Source organism: Ceratotherium simum, chromosome 22, assembly GCF_057802395.1.
Source record: "Ceratotherium simum simum isolate JZ-2026a chromosome 22, ASM5780239v1, whole genome shotgun sequence".
Classification (NCBI taxonomy): domain Eukaryota; kingdom Metazoa; phylum Chordata; class Mammalia; order Perissodactyla; family Rhinocerotidae; genus Ceratotherium; species Ceratotherium simum.
The window spans coordinates 39,405,543-39,422,740 of NC_141921.1; the positions used below are offsets into that span (position 1 = coordinate 39,405,543).

At 58.5% G+C, this 17,198-nt stretch overlaps 1 protein-coding gene across 1 annotated transcript; it reads right to left on the reverse strand.

Annotated features, from left to right (window-relative positions):
* Positions 1-424: 424 nt before the first annotated feature.
* EFHD2 (EF-hand domain family member D2) lies at positions 425-16,988 on the reverse strand. The gene is made up of 4 exons (XM_087446768.1): positions 16,639-16,988; positions 4,522-4,669; positions 3,223-3,357; positions 425-2,179 (listed from the first exon to the last, which is right to left on the reverse strand). Exons 1-4 carry the CDS (start codon positions 16,944-16,946, stop codon positions 2,048-2,050), a joined length of 723 nt encoding a protein of 240 aa, XP_087302894.1. The 5' UTR covers positions 16,947-16,988; the 3' UTR covers positions 425-2,047.
* Between the last annotated feature and the right edge of the window lie 210 nt (positions 16,989-17,198).

Here is a 17,198-nt window from a genome sequence, read left to right on the forward strand (position 1 = left end):
ACTCCCCCTGAGTGCCGTCCTCTTAACTCACCAGGCCTGGTGGCTGGATGGGTGGGGGCCCAGGGGGAAGGGCCTGAAGCACCCAGGCCTGCCCCCTGCCGCCCGGCAGGCCTGTGTGCCTCTAGGGGACTCTCTGGGTCTCCCTGTTCCTGTCTGGGAATAAAATAGCACCCCCCTCACGGGCTGGTTGTGAGGATTAAATGAGTTAATATGTGCAAAGGGCTTAGCCTAGTGCCTAGTGATAGCAGTTGGGCATGAAATTCAACCTCTCCCATCAGGGAGGGTCCCCTCTTCTCCCTGGCATCTGACATGACACAGGAGCCACCTGAGCAAATGCTGCCCTAGTGTCCAGGTGACCTTGTCCCTGTCCCCTCCTTTCCCCGCCCCTTCCCTCCCCCATCAACCAACAAGAACCACACACACATAAGAATATAGAATTTTATCTTATTTTAGTTAACAAAAATAATCGTACCACCAAATGAAGAAGTAGCTTTTTTTTTTCTTTTTTTGGGGTGAGAGGGAGGAAAAAAATAAAAAGCACTACACCAAAAGAAAAAGACCTTGTTATACTCATCTGTATAAACATATCTGCTAAGGCAAATGCAGTCCAGGGACAGGGCTGCTGCACTGGGGTCGGTACCTCCTAAACTCTGCAGATCCTAAGGCCAAAAAAATAAAATCTTTGCAAGTCCAACAGGAGCCTCAGCGACTCTTGGGGCATTTTACTAAAATAAAGAGCTATCCAGTTTAAAAAGCAGTGACACTGTCATGACACACACTGAAAGTTGCATAACTGTGGCCTCAATGGCCGCTCACTCGTTTGGACTGGGTGACGGGCACAGTTTCACAAGACAGCAATGGACACAGACACACACACAGACACGCACATGGGTGAGCCAGCACATTGGGAGCTGCGTGGGACCAGGCCAGTGGCATGGGCGTGGCTAAGGCCTGTCTGGAGAAGGGCACAGGGTGGGCTGGGGTCCCCATGCTTCCTCACGGGGTGTATGCGATGGGACAGGGCTGGTGACAAGGTGGTGGACATCACCGGGGGAAGGATGGCGTGAAACAGCTGCACGAGGCCCCCTGTTCTCCACCGCCTGGTCCACGCAAACCACTTAAAGCACTTCTTGGACGCCTCCTGGAGAATGGAGATGGGCGCTGGGTTCCTTCCCTATGAAGGGCCAGTCCCTCTTCCCCACCCTGCTCTCTCCAGAGCCCCTGGGACCCTCAGGCTGTTCTGGGGGGACGAGGGAGTGCTGTTTCTGCCCCCAGAGCCTTCCCTGCCCATGATCCATGGCATGGCTGGCAGAGTGTGAACCCGTGAGGTAGATTGGCACAGCTGCCCCTCACCCTGCCTGGCTGGGCCCAGAGAGCTGGGGTTTCCAAGTCAGCATGGGGCGCCAGGGGCCTGGGTCCCTTTGCCAAGATGGATGCCTCCTGCCTTGACTTCAGCAGAGGGGAGGCAGGGCTGGAGGAACAGCTGCTGGGGGTGGGAGCCCCTGTGCCTCTGATCAGCTCCTTAGGCCCAGCTCTATGGAGCCGGCCACACTTCTTGCCATCTGTCACACCCCAGTCTAGGAAGGGGCTCAGAGGGCCCCAGGGCCAGTGCAGCCTGCTGGTTAAGGGCAGGTGGCCTTTGGGTGGGGGAGGAGGTGAAAAGGGAGAGGCACAGGGGAGGGGAGGTGTGGGGGGGGCAGGGAGCACCCTAGAGCCAGGAGCTGGGCTTGGAGCATCAAGCAGCACTGGAGCAGGCAGCGGGGCAGCCGGGGTGTGAGAGAGACTCAGGAATTGCCAGGGAGGGCCGGGCCGGGCCGGGCAGGGAGCCAGAGCTGGTGTCGTGGCCTCAGGAACAGCAGAAAGGAGCGGGGAGAGGCTGGACCACTTGTGTGAGGCCCTCAACTGGCTCCGTGCACAGGTGTGTTAGGTTTTCAGGATTGTCCCTTCAGACAGAGCCGAGGGTTCACGCTCGGCCTCCAGTGTGCCCGCCCTCGCCTGCTGGATGGGGCACTGGAGCCAGGGCCGTGCGGTCAGGCCCAGCCCCTCGCTACTTGAAGGTGGCCTGCAGCTCCTTGAAGGCTGCTTTCCGCTGCTTCATCTCCTCCGCCTGCTTCTTCCTCTCCTCCTGCTCTGCCTTGATCTCCTCCTCAAAGCGGCTGGACTCACTGATGGCCTGGACCTGGGGGGAGGGGGCCAGGCGGGTCACGGTGGGCGGGGTCTCTGCGCCTCCACCGTGGGCTTGCTCTGGGGTCCTTCCAGCCTGCAGTTCTGCTGTGCCCCTCCCACCAACGCACGCACAGCTCTGCCTCTCACTAGCTCTGGCCCTGGGGCGGGCACTGCATTCACCTCTCTCAGCCTCAGTTTCTCCGTTTAGAGCCTGCTGCTCAATAACTCTGACCTCACGGACTGTTGGGAGGATTAAAAGAGATAAGGCACATTCAGTGGCTGCTGCATGGCATGGCTCCTCGATGTGGGAGCTTCTGAGGTTGCCATCCTCACCCCGTTTCCCGTCCTGGGGAGCCCAGCTGCACACCTGGTCCCACTGATGAACCTGAAACATCCCATCAACCCTAGAAGCCCAAAGGGAGGTGGGAGCAGCATTGAGAAGGAACGTCCTTAGCTCACATGGGAAGAGGGAGAAACATGGAAAGGCAGGTGCCCTGGGGGGGCAGGACCCAGGAGCCATATGTGTCCCTTCCATCTAAATGTGTGATGAAAGGGAAGGGTGCTGTGCATGTAGGTGGCTTCTGGGGCTCATCATCCTCCCTACAGGCTAGGGCTGGCGGGGCTGGTGTCTCTGAGAGGCCCCGGGAGTCAGTGCTGTGTTTCTGGGCCTGCTCTGCTGTCTCCTGAGGCCACCTTTAAGGCCCAGTCCTTTGGGGGTAGTGGCTCTGTGTGCCAGGGGCAGCTCAAAGTGGTCCCTGTCCCCTCTCTGACAGTACCTACCCCTTACCCACCCCCGGCACAGGGACAGAAAGTGGAAGCTGGAAAAGATCACAGCCTGGATGGGAGGGGACAGAGCCAGGAGGGCACACTGTGGGCCTTGCCCAGCTTGGCCGGGGTGTCAGCTTCCTGTCTCCTGTCTGCAGCCTCAGCAGGGACAGGAAGGGGAAGTGCTGGCCCTTGAGCTAACGCAGGGTCCTGTTATAGCCCAGTCACCACCCTCCTCGAGCCAGGGTCAGGCCCCCCACCCTGGGCTCCACACATCCTCCGGTTCCTCACCTTGGCCTCAAAGAAGCTCTTGGCCCCCTTGACGCCCTCGGTGGAGACGTCAATCTCGGAGAGGCGGGCCAGCACGTGCAGCCCGCTGTCCTCCTGCAGCTCCCCAGCCGCTGCCTTGCGGAAAATCAGGAGGAACTGCGCAGGGAGAAAAGTGCGTGGGGTCAGGGAGAGAGAGAAAGGGGCCGGAGTCCCTGGCCACACCCAGGCCCAGCCTCAGGCCTTCTGGAGAAAAAAGAGGGGCACTCATAGGACCGGGAGCCAGAGGTCTGGGTTCTCCCCACTCCGTGCTCTGTGTCCCTGCACAGGCCCCTGTGCCCCTCCCTCTCTGGGCCTCAGTTTGCCCATCTGTACAGTGGGAGGCTAGGTGACCCACCTCTTGCCCTCCCAGGATCCGGGGCTACTGCAGGCATGTTCTGCCCATGCTCAGGTCCCATCAAGAGTCTCTTATCTTTGTCTCCTCTGTTCCCCAAAAGAATCCACTCTAAATTCCATTTACTGAGTCCTAAAGGTACATGACTGTGCCCATTTTACAGAATGAGGACGGTTCAGAAACAAGAAAAAACCTGCCCCAAATCTCAGCCCTAGAAAGTGATGGAAGAAGGATTTGAACCCATGTCCCGACTCCAAACCATTACTCCGCACTGCCTGCACCTTCCTCCCTGGGACTGTCCTCTCCCAGGTGCCCCCTCCCCCCACCTTTCTCTTGTCCCTCCTTCTCTATGCTCTGGCTGGTTCTCTAAGGCCCAGTCTGAGCCTTGACCCTGGCATTTAACCGTTTGCTGCCTGGGGTCCGGTCCCACTGCTATCTGGCTTTGAGCCTCCGTTTCCTCTTCCATCAACAGGCCTGCTCGTGGTTCCTGTGTCAGAGTGAGGACCGAGTGGGATCCAGAGTGTGACGTCACCGAGCCCAGGGCCTGGCTCCTCTCCGGCCTGCAGGACGTGTCACTCCCTCCGTCTGTCCCTGCTTCTCCTGCATCACAGCACCCTGTTATTTCACTCTTCACGCATCTCCCTCTGACCCCAGGACCCTTGCAGCACAGGGCCTTTCTCTGTACTGCCAGAGCCCACACAGCGTCTGTGACAGAAGTCACTCAGTAAGTGCTCACTACATGAAGCAATGGATGTCCCTCCTTCGCACTTAAGGCATCTCAGAAGCCCCCAGTGCCCGCTCTAGGATCCCGCTGGGGCCTCAACATTCAACAGCGGCTGTTCGAGGACCATGCCGCTCAGTGGCAGAGGGGCTTAGTCCCTCCCCAGCGCCCAGCCCTCAGGAGCCGCCCCCCGGGGAGCAGGGCTCACCTCCCGGAAGCTAAGCTTGCTGTCCAAGTCCTCGTCCACCTCCTTGATCATGTTCTTCAGGCCCAGGTGGGTCTGGGGGGCCCCGAGTTTCTCCATCATGAGCTTTAGCTCCATGAGGTCGATGAAGCCGTCCCGGCCGGCATCGTACCTGTGGGCACAGAGAGAGAGGCCCGAGGACATCCTGACACCTCATGCTTGACCAGTCAGAGCAGTCACAAGGTGGAAGGCAGGAGCCTGGGAACTCAGGGGGCACTGCTCATCAATACATCACTCCGTCACAGCTGGAAGAGACCTTGGCCCAGGCGAAGGCCCCATTTGTGGCCCAGCTGCTACGTGGTTACCTCTGCTGATGGGGAACTCACCACGCGGCCTGGCAGCCTCCCACATGTTGAACAGTACTAACTTTTGGACAAGTCTGCTACACAAGGAAGCTGAATGTGTCACAGCCTCCCTGTACTGAATGTGACATAAACAAGCAGGGAGAAAGAATTCACAATACCATGGGGGTGCGGATGGGGAGGGTGGGCTCTGACGTTAGCGCTCACTGACCATCTCCAGGACCAGCTGGCTTACCGGCATCTCCACGGGCACTCGATGGACTCCCTGTCCCCACCCAGGAGGGAGGCAGAAGGTACCACGTGTCACAGGGCAGGGCCAGAGGTCACAGAAGGGAAGCCTACTTCTAGCTTTCTAGGAGGCGGCCAGGGTGTGTCCAGGGAACAGGTTGTGCAGAATGCCTACAATGAGTGGTGGGGATATGGCTGGGTGGCTGGAAAGGCCTGGAACACTGATTAGGTGATGACAGTGTCCCTGCCCTGCACATTTCAGGCTTCTTTTTCCTACCACCAATGGCCTGGCAGAGACAGGGATGGCGTGGGGGGCGGAGTATAAACATCCCTCTCGACCAGCCTCCTTGTGGTAAGAACTTGGGTCAGAGGTGGCCTCCAGGCCCCGTCCCCCAGCTGGGACGGTACCACTGGTGCCCGGAGCAGGCAGCATGGCAGACGTGGGCATTGTTCACACGGCACAGCCGGGCCCTCTTATCAGGCTAACCAAACACCAGCCCTGTCTCCTGGTGGGCTGGGGAGAGGGGTCTCAGGCAAAATGGGCCTTCTGAGTCTAAAGAATCCTAGTACAGTCCCCAAAACTTCAAGCTGACTGTGTGACAGTGTTGGTGACAGTAGTGTGACATAGAGGGGCTGAGTTCCAGAAACCGATCTCCTGGAGACTTGGAGTCCTGCATAAACACACACCTCACTCCTGTGCCTTCCTCAGGGCTCCCCACTTTCCCTCCCATCTCTAGTTATACACAAGCTTCACATGACTTTGGACTTCTAATAGCAACCACTTTCTGAAATCTTTATGCTGGGAACTTTACATACTTTATTTTACTTAATCTTCATAATAACCTTATTTTATAATGGAGGCTCAGAGAGGTTAAGTGACGACCCCAAGGTCACACAGCAGTAAAGGAAGGAGCTGGGCTTCCACCCCACATCTGTTGGGCTCATAAACCTGAACATTTGCTCTGTGCCCAGCCCCCTCCACATGTCCTGGAGCCGCCAGCAGAACAGAGATGTCTGCCGGGAGCGCTGAGCGGAGCATTTGTGTGAGGGGTATAAATAGTTCACGAGCAAGTGAGTCAGTGGTTGAAAGTGACGCAGCACAGGGATCTCAGAAGCCCCCAGTGCCCGATGGGTCTCTGGGAACCCTGCAGGGAACAGAGGGTCTTGAGGCCTTCTTCCCCATCGTGGGGTGAGGGGGCTGGAATGGGGGTGGAGGGGTCAGTGGTCCCTGTGGGCAGTGGCCACAGCTGGGGCAGAAGCAGATGTGAGAGCATGTGGTAGAGGGTTGTGGGGCTCGGGAGGGTCAGGCCGGAGTACGGTCCCGTGGTCCAAGCTCCACTCAGAGCTGGAGGGGCCCTGTTGGGGGGCACGGCAGAGGCCCCTCCTCCATCTTGGGAGCCTGTGTGCTGCCTGTAAGGGGCTGGGCGCTGCAGCACGACCCTCAGTGACAGTATTGGGGCAGCCTGGTGAGGGAGTCAGCCATTGCTGGGGCAAATCACACGGAGCAGACGGCCTGCGTTCCAGCAGACTGAGCCCTTTGAGCCCCCGGCTGAGGCTGAGAAGCCTGGCACAATGGCGCCCCTCTCATGGGGTCACCGTGAGGACCGACTGAGTTCTCAGCATAGGGCCTGGCACATGCAGTGGCTCCAGAGACAGTGGCTGCCACCCCTACAATGAGGTTTCGTTACCTTGCTTAAGCTCCTACTGTGTGCCAGGCATTTTCTCTTTACAACCTCTGCGCTCGGCAGCCCTGGGAAGTCAGTGTTATTTCCCATGTGACTGATTAGGGGACAAGGACTGTAGAGGGAGGGCCCTGGCCTGATAACCAGCAGGCCAGGGACTCAGACCCCATCCCCGGATTCCCAGGCTCTCCTCTCTCCACGGCCCCACCCGCCTCTCTTGAGCCACAGCTTTATTGCCTGCTCAAGTGTACAGCTTTCCGGCTCAGTGTCAGAGGAAGCACAGATGAAGTGTCCACACTTGGACGGAAACTTAGGCTCTGGATTTCTCGGTCTCTGGCAGCTCCCAGGCCTGGCTGGGCTGCAGCTCCAACTGCGGCTTGAACGGCCGCCTGCAGCAATCAAGGGGCAATCAATTACCGGTCTGGGCACCACCTCGGGCCCCCGGGGGGACAATACAGGGCTGGCCGCAGTACCAGCGGATCAATTGCCAAGGGGAGGTGACAGAGGGTAGGGAGAGGCCAGGTGCTGGGGTGGAAGGTGGGGCCCCAGAGGAGGCAACACTGGACGGGGTTGTTCCCATGAACCCCCCGGGGAGCGGACATCCATAGGGTGGGCTCTGGGTCACTGGATCAGCCGGGTTCCAGGGTTAAGCTGACTGAAGATGACCGTGAAGGTTTGTGCTCACATCAACTCTGCTGAGACTGACCTGGGTCCAAACCCCAGATCTGCCACCTGCCAGCTGGGTAACCCTGATCAAGTCACCTGACCCCACAAACCTCAATTTCCCCATTACATCCTGGGGATCAAAGGACCCATCTCAGGACTGAGGCAAGGATTAAAAGAGACAATCCAAGGAGATGCTTAGCACACAGCCTAGCCCACAGTAAGCAATTAATACATGCTAACTATAATAATAAAAAATTACTATTCTTAATATCTACCTTCAGGATTAAAGACTAAATGAGATTATGGATATAAAATGCCTAGTACATAGTTTGTGCTTAAAACCTGCTAATTTCATTATAATAATAGCAGATATTGAGAATTTCTGTGTGCCAGATACTACACTAAGCACTTCGCACATATAAAAATGGTGCCAATAATAAGAATAATAATGATAAAAAATACCATGGCTTCTCCCCTGGGCACCAGTCCTGATGGGGCATGACTGGGCGGAAATGCTTGCTGTAGAGTGGCCCGGAGGTCGGTGGGGGGGACAAGACGACCCAGAGGTCCCTCCAGCATCTCCCCCTCCTCTGAAGGTCCCACTACGTCCCCCCCATTAGGCCTGAGTCAAAGACCCGGCCACTTGGGGAGGTGGAAAGATGGCAGGACAGAGCCTTTGCTCTCTCTCTGGGCAGAGGGAGAGAGGAGCCACAGCCCTGGATTACTCTCCTGTCCTTCCTCTGACAGGGACAGAAGTAACATAGGGGGAGACTGCCACCAGCAGGCGGGAGACTGCCAACATAGGAGTGAATGACGTTCCAAGAAGGCTGGAAACAGGCACATCCCCAGCTGGGGGGACCCTCTCATCCATCAGCCCTCTCCCTGAGCTGGAACTGAGGGTGCAGGTGGCTCAGAGGATCCAGGGAAAGAGGGTCAGCACAAGATCTATCTGGATAGCCTAGCCCACCCGCTTCATGTTATGCGGGGAGATTGGCGCCCAGAGTGGGCAGCAACCAGCCCAGGGCCACACAGCCAGTAGACTGCAGGATTCTAAAAGTTAGCAGCTTTCCTTCTTCCTGGTCCCATGGATGGTCCCAAGTTCTCAAGCTTGCAGGGCTGGGGGAGGCTGGGCTGAGAGCCAGGGTTGGGGCCTGCCTGGGAGGGCCAATTCCCTCCACAGGACTGGTAACAAAGCTGCCGGGCTGGGAGCTCAGCACTTTTCCCCAGCACCGCAGGGAGGCTGCTACACCTGGCACCGTGCCCACATTCCTCCCTGCCTCCCCCCGAACAGTTCTCCACAGGGAGGGCTCAGCAGCTGCTGCCCCGGATGCTGGTGACAAAATCCCCTTCCCGGCCTTGAAAGTGGAGCAGCCAGCCACTGCGCAGGCAGACTCTGCCCCCTCGGGCTGAGCAGGTCCCACCCAGCTGGCTGCTCCTCCTCCTCCCCGGTTCTGATAACCAGGAGCCACGGCGGTGGGCAGTGGCTGGCTCCTACAGCGCCTGGTATCAATGCCCTGGCCCTGCACCCCAGCTTGTCCCCATTTCCTAACAATGTTATCATTAGTGGCTGCTCTGTGCTAAGCACTTACCATGTGCCAGGCACCATGCCAAGGGTTTTGCACCAGATCCTCACAAGAACCCCGTGAAGCAGGCATCAATATCCCCATATCACAGACAAGAAGACTGAGGCTCAGGGAGGAAGTGACTTGGCCAAGGCCGTAGCTGACAAGAACACAACTGGGATCCGAACCCAGTCCTGATGAAAAACATGTGCTTTTAACTACTATGCTGTGTCCTGATGCCTCCAGACCCTGCACCAGAGAACCTCAAGTTGGGAGGGGTGTCGGAGGCCACCTCATTTAGCCATTTGTCAGGGTCAGGTTCCTAATGCAGTTTTCCTGCCTGGTGTCTGGAATACCTGAGGACGGGAAGCTCACTGCGTCCCTTAGGCAGCTCACTTAGGCTTTGGAACTGTCTATTAGAAAGTTGCTCCTCCTGGACGACCCTCCCCAGCCACCAGCTGTGCTGTGCAGTCTGACGGCAGAATGAAGAGTTATCACAGCCGCTGCACAGGGGGAGGGTGGGAGCAGTTGGTTTGGGAACACAAGGGACACCAATTCTGTCCCTTCTGATTCTATCCCAGGCCTCTGCTGATGGCCCCTCTGCCCATGGGGGTCTGCAGGAGGACAGGCAGCTGGAGAAGGTGGTGTTTATGGACCACAGAGCCCCCAGGCCCAGCTGGCCGTGGTCTCAGCATTCAGACACCTGGTCCTCCCCTATCCTGTCTGGGGAGGCCCCAATGGCTGCTGGGCCTTTACTCTTTGTCCTGTGAAATGGGAAGGCAGGTCCCTTGGGGCAGGCAAGTTCTGGACAACAGAAAAATTCTGGCCTTGCGGTTATAGCCAACTTAGTCCTGCCCGCCTCCCCACGCAGGGGGACGCCCCCGTGCTCAGTGATGACTGCTCAGCAGTGCCATCGGTTCCTGCACGCCCCCACCCCAGATGGCCTGACTCATGTGGGGAAAGCCCAGCCGCTCACCACTTCCTCTAGCTCTATCTGCGGAACCTGACACTCGATCCGTTGCCCTGTGTCAGCCAAGGAGAGGGTGTGTGAGAGTGTGCGCGTGTGTGTGTTGCTCATGGCTCCCCCATGGCTTTTCAGTGAGTCTGAGGATCAAGTGGGAGTGGATGGCAATCTGCCAGGGGCCGTCAGGGCTCGGGGACATCCTAAGCTCAGGTTCAACCACCTCATACGGGACCCCAGCCCAGGAGGGGCACATCCCTGCACTCGTGGCACCAGCAGTGGGACTTCCACCAGCTCTCCCCCGCCCTGCCTCCTTCCCTGCCTGCTCTTAATAATAATCATTGTTATAACAGTGATTGCAACGAACATTTACTGAATGTCTAATATAACCCAGTGTTTATTGTTTAACTTAATCTTCCCTCCACTCGTCTTCTTATCCCCTACCGCTCAGACCGAGCAACGTGCTTTACCTGAAGGTCAACCTTAGGCACGCGGTGGGGAGATGGCTGGGGGTGACCGGGCGCTTCTTAAATTTCAATGTGCACACCTGGTGAATCTTGTTAAAATGCAGATTCTGATCCAGTTGGTCGGGTGGAACCTCAGCATCTGCATTTCTAACAAGCTCCTGGGTGATGCTATGCTGCTCTATTTGGGTCCCATGGGAGCAAGGGACTTGGAGTCAGACAGACCCAAGTTCAAATCCTGTCTCCGCTCCTTAGTAGCTGTGTGACTTTGGACAAGTCGTGTAAACCTCTCTGGGACCCAGTCTTCTTATCTGTGAAATGGGTGATGATAATCTTAGAGGGGCGGCCAGTGGCCCTCTCAACCAGCAGAGGGCCGCTGGGAAGGGCCTCGAGGGGGGTCTCCACACAGCTCAGAAATCCCTGGGCCTGGCTCCCATCTAGCCACACCTTTCTGGCACGGAAACCTCGTTTCTCCGCAGTCCTTGAAAAGCGGAAGTCAGCCAAGGAGAAGGGTGCTGGCGGCCAGAAGGAACTGGCTGCTGGAGGGTGTGCGGACTGTCCCTGCTGAGGTCACAGAGAGACTCCGCCTCCTGTGGCTGAGCTGGCCTTCCAGAAAGAGCCTCCTGGGACACAGCAGGACCTGCTCGCCCAGAGCCTGGACTCTTACCGCTGAAGCCTGGCCTTGGACCCAGAGGGCACGGAGGAGACGAGACTGGCAGGCAAGAAGGTGCAAAGCAATGGGGAACCAAAAGTCTCCCAGGGGCGGAGGGAGAGGAGAGGTGACTCAGAGTCAGAGGGGAAGTAGGAAGAGAAGAGGGCGAGGAATGAGGTTGGGAAATCCTCCCTCCCCAGGGGTGGGGCATCTCCCCAGGAAGCCAGGCTCCTGCCGCTGCAGGTGGAAGGACCCACCCTCTGCATCCCCACAGCGGGCTTCCCACCGAGGCTCTGAGAGCCCCCCTGCTCCCCACCATAACCAGCCCTCACTTGGCCTCTGGAGCTCCCTGTAGGCAGACCTGGTTCTAATCCTGCCTCTGCCACTTATTATGATGTTAGATAAGTGACAACCTCTTTGAGCCTCAATTTCCTCATCTGGCAAATGGGGATAATGATAGTACCCAGCTCACTGTGCTGGGTGAGGATTAAATTCAATTCCTGAAATAGCACAGGCTCCTTCGGGAGCAACTGGACCTGGTGGCTCCATTGAACAAGGAGAGGGTGTGGAGGCAGGGGGCTGGCTGTGGAGAGCACATCATCACGGCATCTCTCATGTGAACTCTCAGTCCTCGTGGTAGAAATAAAGGGAAGCTTCCACCTCTAGCCTTGTGGGCCCATCCTCTCTGCCCTCAAAGGCCCCTATACACCACTGCTCTCTATGAGACTTTAAGCTTCTTGAGGGCAGGAACTTTATCCTTTCCTTAAGTCTCTGGAACTTGCATTTGGCAGAAACGTAATAAAATATCAGTTGGATGAATGATCAACCGAGTGGCCTTCATGTTTTTCAAAAACATCCTCTGTTTTTAACAGCCCACAGACCAGACATGATGGTAGACGCTTCACAAAGGCTCAGGACTTTTTAAACCCGATCCTCAGAACTTTACCAGGTAGATTCTTTCCCAGGGAACCCTGAGGCTCCAAGAAGCTGAGCGCTGGCCCAGAGTCACCCCGCAGGGCAGCAGCAGCCAGGCGCTGGGGTCCCAGTTTTGGATCATCCAGAGCTGCCGACTGTTCTTCACTTTTTTCCGCCACCTGCCTTCCATGTAATTAACGGATAATGAATTTGTTTCCCCATTTTTGTTATTTATCAAAGCCGTATGTAGCTGTCAATCAGAGTGTCTGGCGGCAGGAAAAAAGGAGGGCTCTCCTGCGGTGTCCTCAGTCCAGCCCAAAGCAAGAGGGCTGTTGCCAGCCGGGCAGCTCTGTGGGGGGTAAGTGGAGGCAGCCAGGGGCTTTTGTGGCGATACCTCTGTGCCAGCCCACACAAGCCCTGCCAGGGCTGGGGAACTTAATAGGTACTTAAATTGCGCCAAGCGCTGGGTTAAGCACTTCATAACCCTGTGAGGTGGGTGCTATTATTCTCCCTGTTCTAGGGTGAGGGATTCAGGCTCAGAAAGGTTTAAGTGCCTTGCCCTAGGGCCCACAGCTGGGATTCAAACCCAGGGCCGCAGACTCCAAAGGCCCTGCTCCCAACCACTGCACCATACTGTCTTCCAGGAGGATGACCGGGGAGGTGCTGTGAGCAGCAAGGCCCCGAGCAGACACCTGGGAGGCGGAGCAGGTGGAGAGGAGAGGAGGACAGGGTGGGAAGGGAAGAGGCATCCAGAAGGAAAGGGAAGCCTGCCTCTCTGACGCAAGGGGTCATGAGGTGATGCAGCTGGGGACAGGCTGAGCAAAGCAGGGAACTAGGGCATCGTCCTCGGATTCCGCGGCAGGTTCAGAATTACAGGGCTGCCTACGTCTCCTGCGGGTCTCGGCTTACAAAACCCTGCAGAGCCCCACATAGCCTCGAACCTTGAGCCTTTGAGGGTCTCTGGGGCCACATCATTCCCCTCTTCCCTGGAGGGTTCCAGACACAGCCCTGGACAGATGGGCAGAGAAACATGGGGAGAGGGTGGGTTTAGAGGTGATGGGCGCAGCCTGAGGCCCCACAGGGTGGGAGGATGGAGTCCAGGCTCCACTGATGCAGTGCCTCCAGGTGCCCGGCACAGTGCCAGATCTCACCTCCTCCCAGCCCACCCCCAGAAGTGGGGCCCACTATCCCCACTGTACAGACAAGATGCTCTGGTTCAGCCAATGAAAACCTCCCTGGGACCCTAAGCAAGTCATTGTGCTTTTCTGGGTCTCAGTTTCCTCTTCTTTAAAATGGGGAGAAGGCTGGAGTCGACCCACAATGTCTCTCCTCTCTGGAAACTGCCCAGCTGCAGCGTGAGGTCAGTGATGGCGAAGAGCCTGTCTACCTTTCCTTTCTCCCCTCCATCCTCCCTCCATCTCCATCCTCAGGAAGTAACTGCTGACGAACCGGAAGACCCTGGAAGACAGTGCTGCCATCCAGAGGGTTCAGGACCCGTCAGAAATAAGGGGCATTGCCGAATCACCTTTGGGAATCATCAGATACAGCCTGCTCCTTTTACAGATGGGAAGACTGAGGCCCAGCGAGGGCAAGCAGATTGGGTAATTCAGTGGCAGAGCCAGGACAGAAGCCCAGGCTTCCCAGCTCCTGGCCTCCAAGGAAAGGCCAGCTCCCAGTTGCCTCTGATCTCTCCTGTCTCCTGCACACAGCTCTGGTGGATGGCTTCCCAGGAGGGCCGGGCTCCCTCCTCCCGGCCACAGGAGCCGGAGCCCAGGGGGGAAGTCTCTCAGCAGAGCCCTGGCTGTGATCCTCAGGCCTGCTTGGAGCCAGGAGGCTGCAGCCCCGCTCGGACAGCAGAAGCAGAACGAGGGTTTTGTCCTCCACGAGAGCCTGTCTGTTGGCTGTTCACAGCCGGGAGTCGGCCAGGCTGGGCTGGGCTGGGCTGGCACAGTGAAGCCTTGTTTCCTTGAATACAAAATCTGTAGCTTTCCATCCTCGCCAGGGCCCCCAGCGGGCGGCACTTCCTTCCCTCGAAGTCTAGCTCCCTGGCCCCTTCCTGCCCGCCTCACCCCTCCAGACGCCCCACCAAGCAGCAGCAAAGCCAAGAGGTGGCTTGCAGGGGTTCAGCTCCCCCCAGTCTTCATCAAATTACCCCTCATCAAAGTAACACCAAAAATGCCTCTGTAAAAAGTGAGCTTGCTCAACAAACACAGCTTCAAGACCATTCCTCTAGCCACGCGTCCCTTCCAATCAAGCTGCAGCCTCGCAAGTGCCTGCTCATTTGGGGTGTCTGGGCTCTCCCAAACAAACAGCTCCATCTTTTTTTTTTTTTTGGCAGGGGGAGGGATGCTGTGGAAGCCCAAGAGAAGGAGGACTCTGGGAGAAAGAAGATGCGGGCTGGCAGTGGGTCCACGAGGCGGAAAATCAGCCATGAACATGGAAGGGGGTGTTGGAGGAGTGTGTTTTCCCACGTGGAAACAGATCTCTGTGACAGGAAACCCAGAAGGGAAGAACATGGGTTTCAGAGTCACAGACCTGGGTTCAGATCCCGGCTCCATCATTTTCTAGCTGTGTGGTCTTGGCAAGTTACTTAACTTCTCTGTGCCCAGTTGTGCCCTGGTGATGATTACAGTTCCGTGTCATGGGGACGCTGGGAGGAATCCACTAAGGAGCTCCTAGTGCCTCCGCACTGTCAATGCAGGGATCCTGTCAATGCAGGGATCGTCTCCCCTGCCCTCCCTGGGAGAATGGCTCTACAAGGAAGTTCCAGGCAGTGAGGGTGTAACCTGCCCTGGGCTCAAGAAGCTTTCAAGCTATACGGGCTGGAATCCTGGAAATCCTGCTCTCCTGACGGCACCAGTCTCTGGCCAGGGAAAAAACTTTAGAAGAACTCCCAACCAAGACCCTAGTGTCAAAGAGACGGCTCCTCAGGGGCCAGAGACTTCCACGCAGAGGCCCAGAGCAAGGTTAAGGACTCAGTTTCCCCCCAGGCTGACCCTTGGAAAAGTATGGGGCTCCCAGCCATCTAGGCTGGAGAACCAAAAACCTCTTCCCCTGCACTGGGGCCAAATGCAGAAGCGGCAGTGGCAGCGAGCTGTGAGAAGTGGGAAAGAGCCTTTCTCAAGCTGTGCGGTTGCAAAACACCCCCTTCCTGGGCTTCCTGCTCGCTGTCTGGACACACAGCCCCAGCCTGCCCGACCTCCTGCCCCAGGCAAGGTGGGGCCAGCACCCCTCCCTTGGCCTTGGGCTGCCTGTGGCGGGAGGACAAGACCTCCTGACTCCCTCACCCGAGACTTGGCCCCAGCATGGTTCTACCCCCTTCCAGATCCCCTCCAGACCATACCCCTGGGCTGCTCCCCCTCCAGGAGCCAGTGGCAGGGGGATGGGCAACAGGAGGCGGGGAAGGGTCCCCAAGGGAGGGAGAGTTGGCTGACCATCTCAATCCCAACTGGGTGGACCCACAGATGGAACAGAAGGGGACCTGGAGCCCCTTCTCTCTGGTCCCTCCACAGAGATTTTAAGTTTTTTGGGGGGGGAGGGCTGAGGCCACAGGCCTGGGGGTGACCGTCCAACTTGCTGAGAGCAGGGTGTGGAATTATACGGCGTAAAGGGTAGGAATGAAAACAACCAGGCAAGTCAGATGGGAAGGTGTGGGGTGTCGGGGACCCTGTGTGGGGAGGGAAGGGGGCACCCAGTGGAAGAAAGGGAGGGAGATGAGGGGCTTCCGACAGAAAGCAGGGGGGCACTGACTGCAAAGCTGCTGGGTGCGGGGTGGAGGGAGGGCAAAAAGAGAGAGGGACGTGTGGAGAGAGGGGACTCAGCCCTGAAGAAACGACTTTGGGGGGGTTGTACAGACCTGCAGAGTGGGGGGCAGGGATGGAAGGGTCCCTCCCTAGGGAGACTACCTGAGGGTCAAGGATTGGGGTCCTGGCTAACAGTGGATGGGGGTAAGAGTGGGAGGGGCTGAAGGGTCTTTGAGCACAGTTTGCTAGCAGATGCTGACTAACTGGAGGGGAAGGAGGGGGCTGCCAGAACCTATGTTGAGGGGGATTGTGATAAGCAGAGGAAATGAAAGGACCCCAGCAAAAGGAGTGTGTGTGGCATGGGTGCAGGGAATGGTCACCTTTGTTAAGGCGCTGGGGGGTGGGTGTTTTTGACCAGCATGTTGGGATGGGGGTGGGGAAGTGGAGTAGCTGGGGAGCGGGACAGGGAGGCCATGGGTCCTCAGTCTCGGCGTGCGGGGGGTGGGGGAGCGTCACTAACTGGGAAGGGGTCCTAGGCCGGAGACCCAGAGTCTCCAGAGCCGTGTGTGCGGGGGTAGTGGGGGCTCGCGGGGACTCGTGATTATCTGGAAGGACCCGCGCGGTCTCCCACTCCGTGTGCGCGCGGATGGTGTACTGGGGGCGGCGTCACCACGAGGAGGGGTCGCGTGCCAGGGGCCGGGGGTCCCCAGACCCACATGCGTGGGGGGAAGGAGGTCCTGGAGCCTCGTGGTTGTCCGGAAGGGGCCGCGGGGTCCCCATCCCTGGTGTGTCGGGGTTCGGGGGCGCTCGGTTGGCAGCGGGGGTCCCGGGGCGGCGCGGGGTCGGGAGTCCCGGGCCCGAGGCCGGCTCGCGGGGTGGGTGGGGCTGGGTCGGGCGGGCACTCACTGCTTGAACATCTTCTCCATGTCCTTGATCTGCTTCCTGGAGAACTCCTTGAACTCGGTGTAGGGGTTGAAGACGCGGCGGCTGGGCGACTGGGGCTCGCCGATGCCCTGGTTGAGGTCGGCGCGCCGCAGCAGCTTGGCACTCAGCTCGCCGTCCGCGCTGCCCAGCGCCTCTGCCGCCTCGTCGGGCGCCCCCGCCGCCGCCGCCGCCGCGCCGTTGAGCCCGGGCTGCTCCGGGGCCTCGCCGCCGCCCTCGCCCTCCATCTGCAGCCGCCGGCTCAGCTTGCTGGCCAGCTCGTCCGTGGCCATGGTGGCCCGCGCGGCGCTCGCCTCGGCCCGGCCCCTGCTCGCCGCGCGCCCGCACCGCCTCTGGCCGCGCTCTTCCTCTTCCTGACACTCCCCGGCGCCAGGCGCCGCCCCCGAAGGTGGGACTTACGCCCCTCGCGGGGCCCGCCCCGCCCCGCCCCGCGCAGCCCGCGCGCGCCCCGTCGCCAGCGCTGGGGCTCAAGTGTGCCGGGAGTGCCGGGAGCGCCGAGCCCGCCACCATTCCCTCTGTAAGGT

What these genes read in the sequence shown, in the direction of transcription:
- EFHD2 (XM_087446768.1), bottom strand. Translation starts at nt 16,946, where the DNA reads ATGGCCACGGACGAGCTGGCCAGCAAGCTGAGCCGGCGGCTGCAGATG. An exon ending in ATGGAGAAGATGTTCAAGCA is followed by an intron (nt 4,670 to 16,638) that starts GTGAGTGCCCGC and finishes CTGTGCCCACAG; the next exon opens with GTACGATGCCGGCCGGGACG. An exon ending in GCAAGCTTAGCTTCCGGGAG is followed by an intron (nt 3,358 to 4,521) that starts GTGAGCCCTGCT and finishes CTCCCTGCGCAG; the next exon opens with TTCCTCCTGATTTTCCGCAA.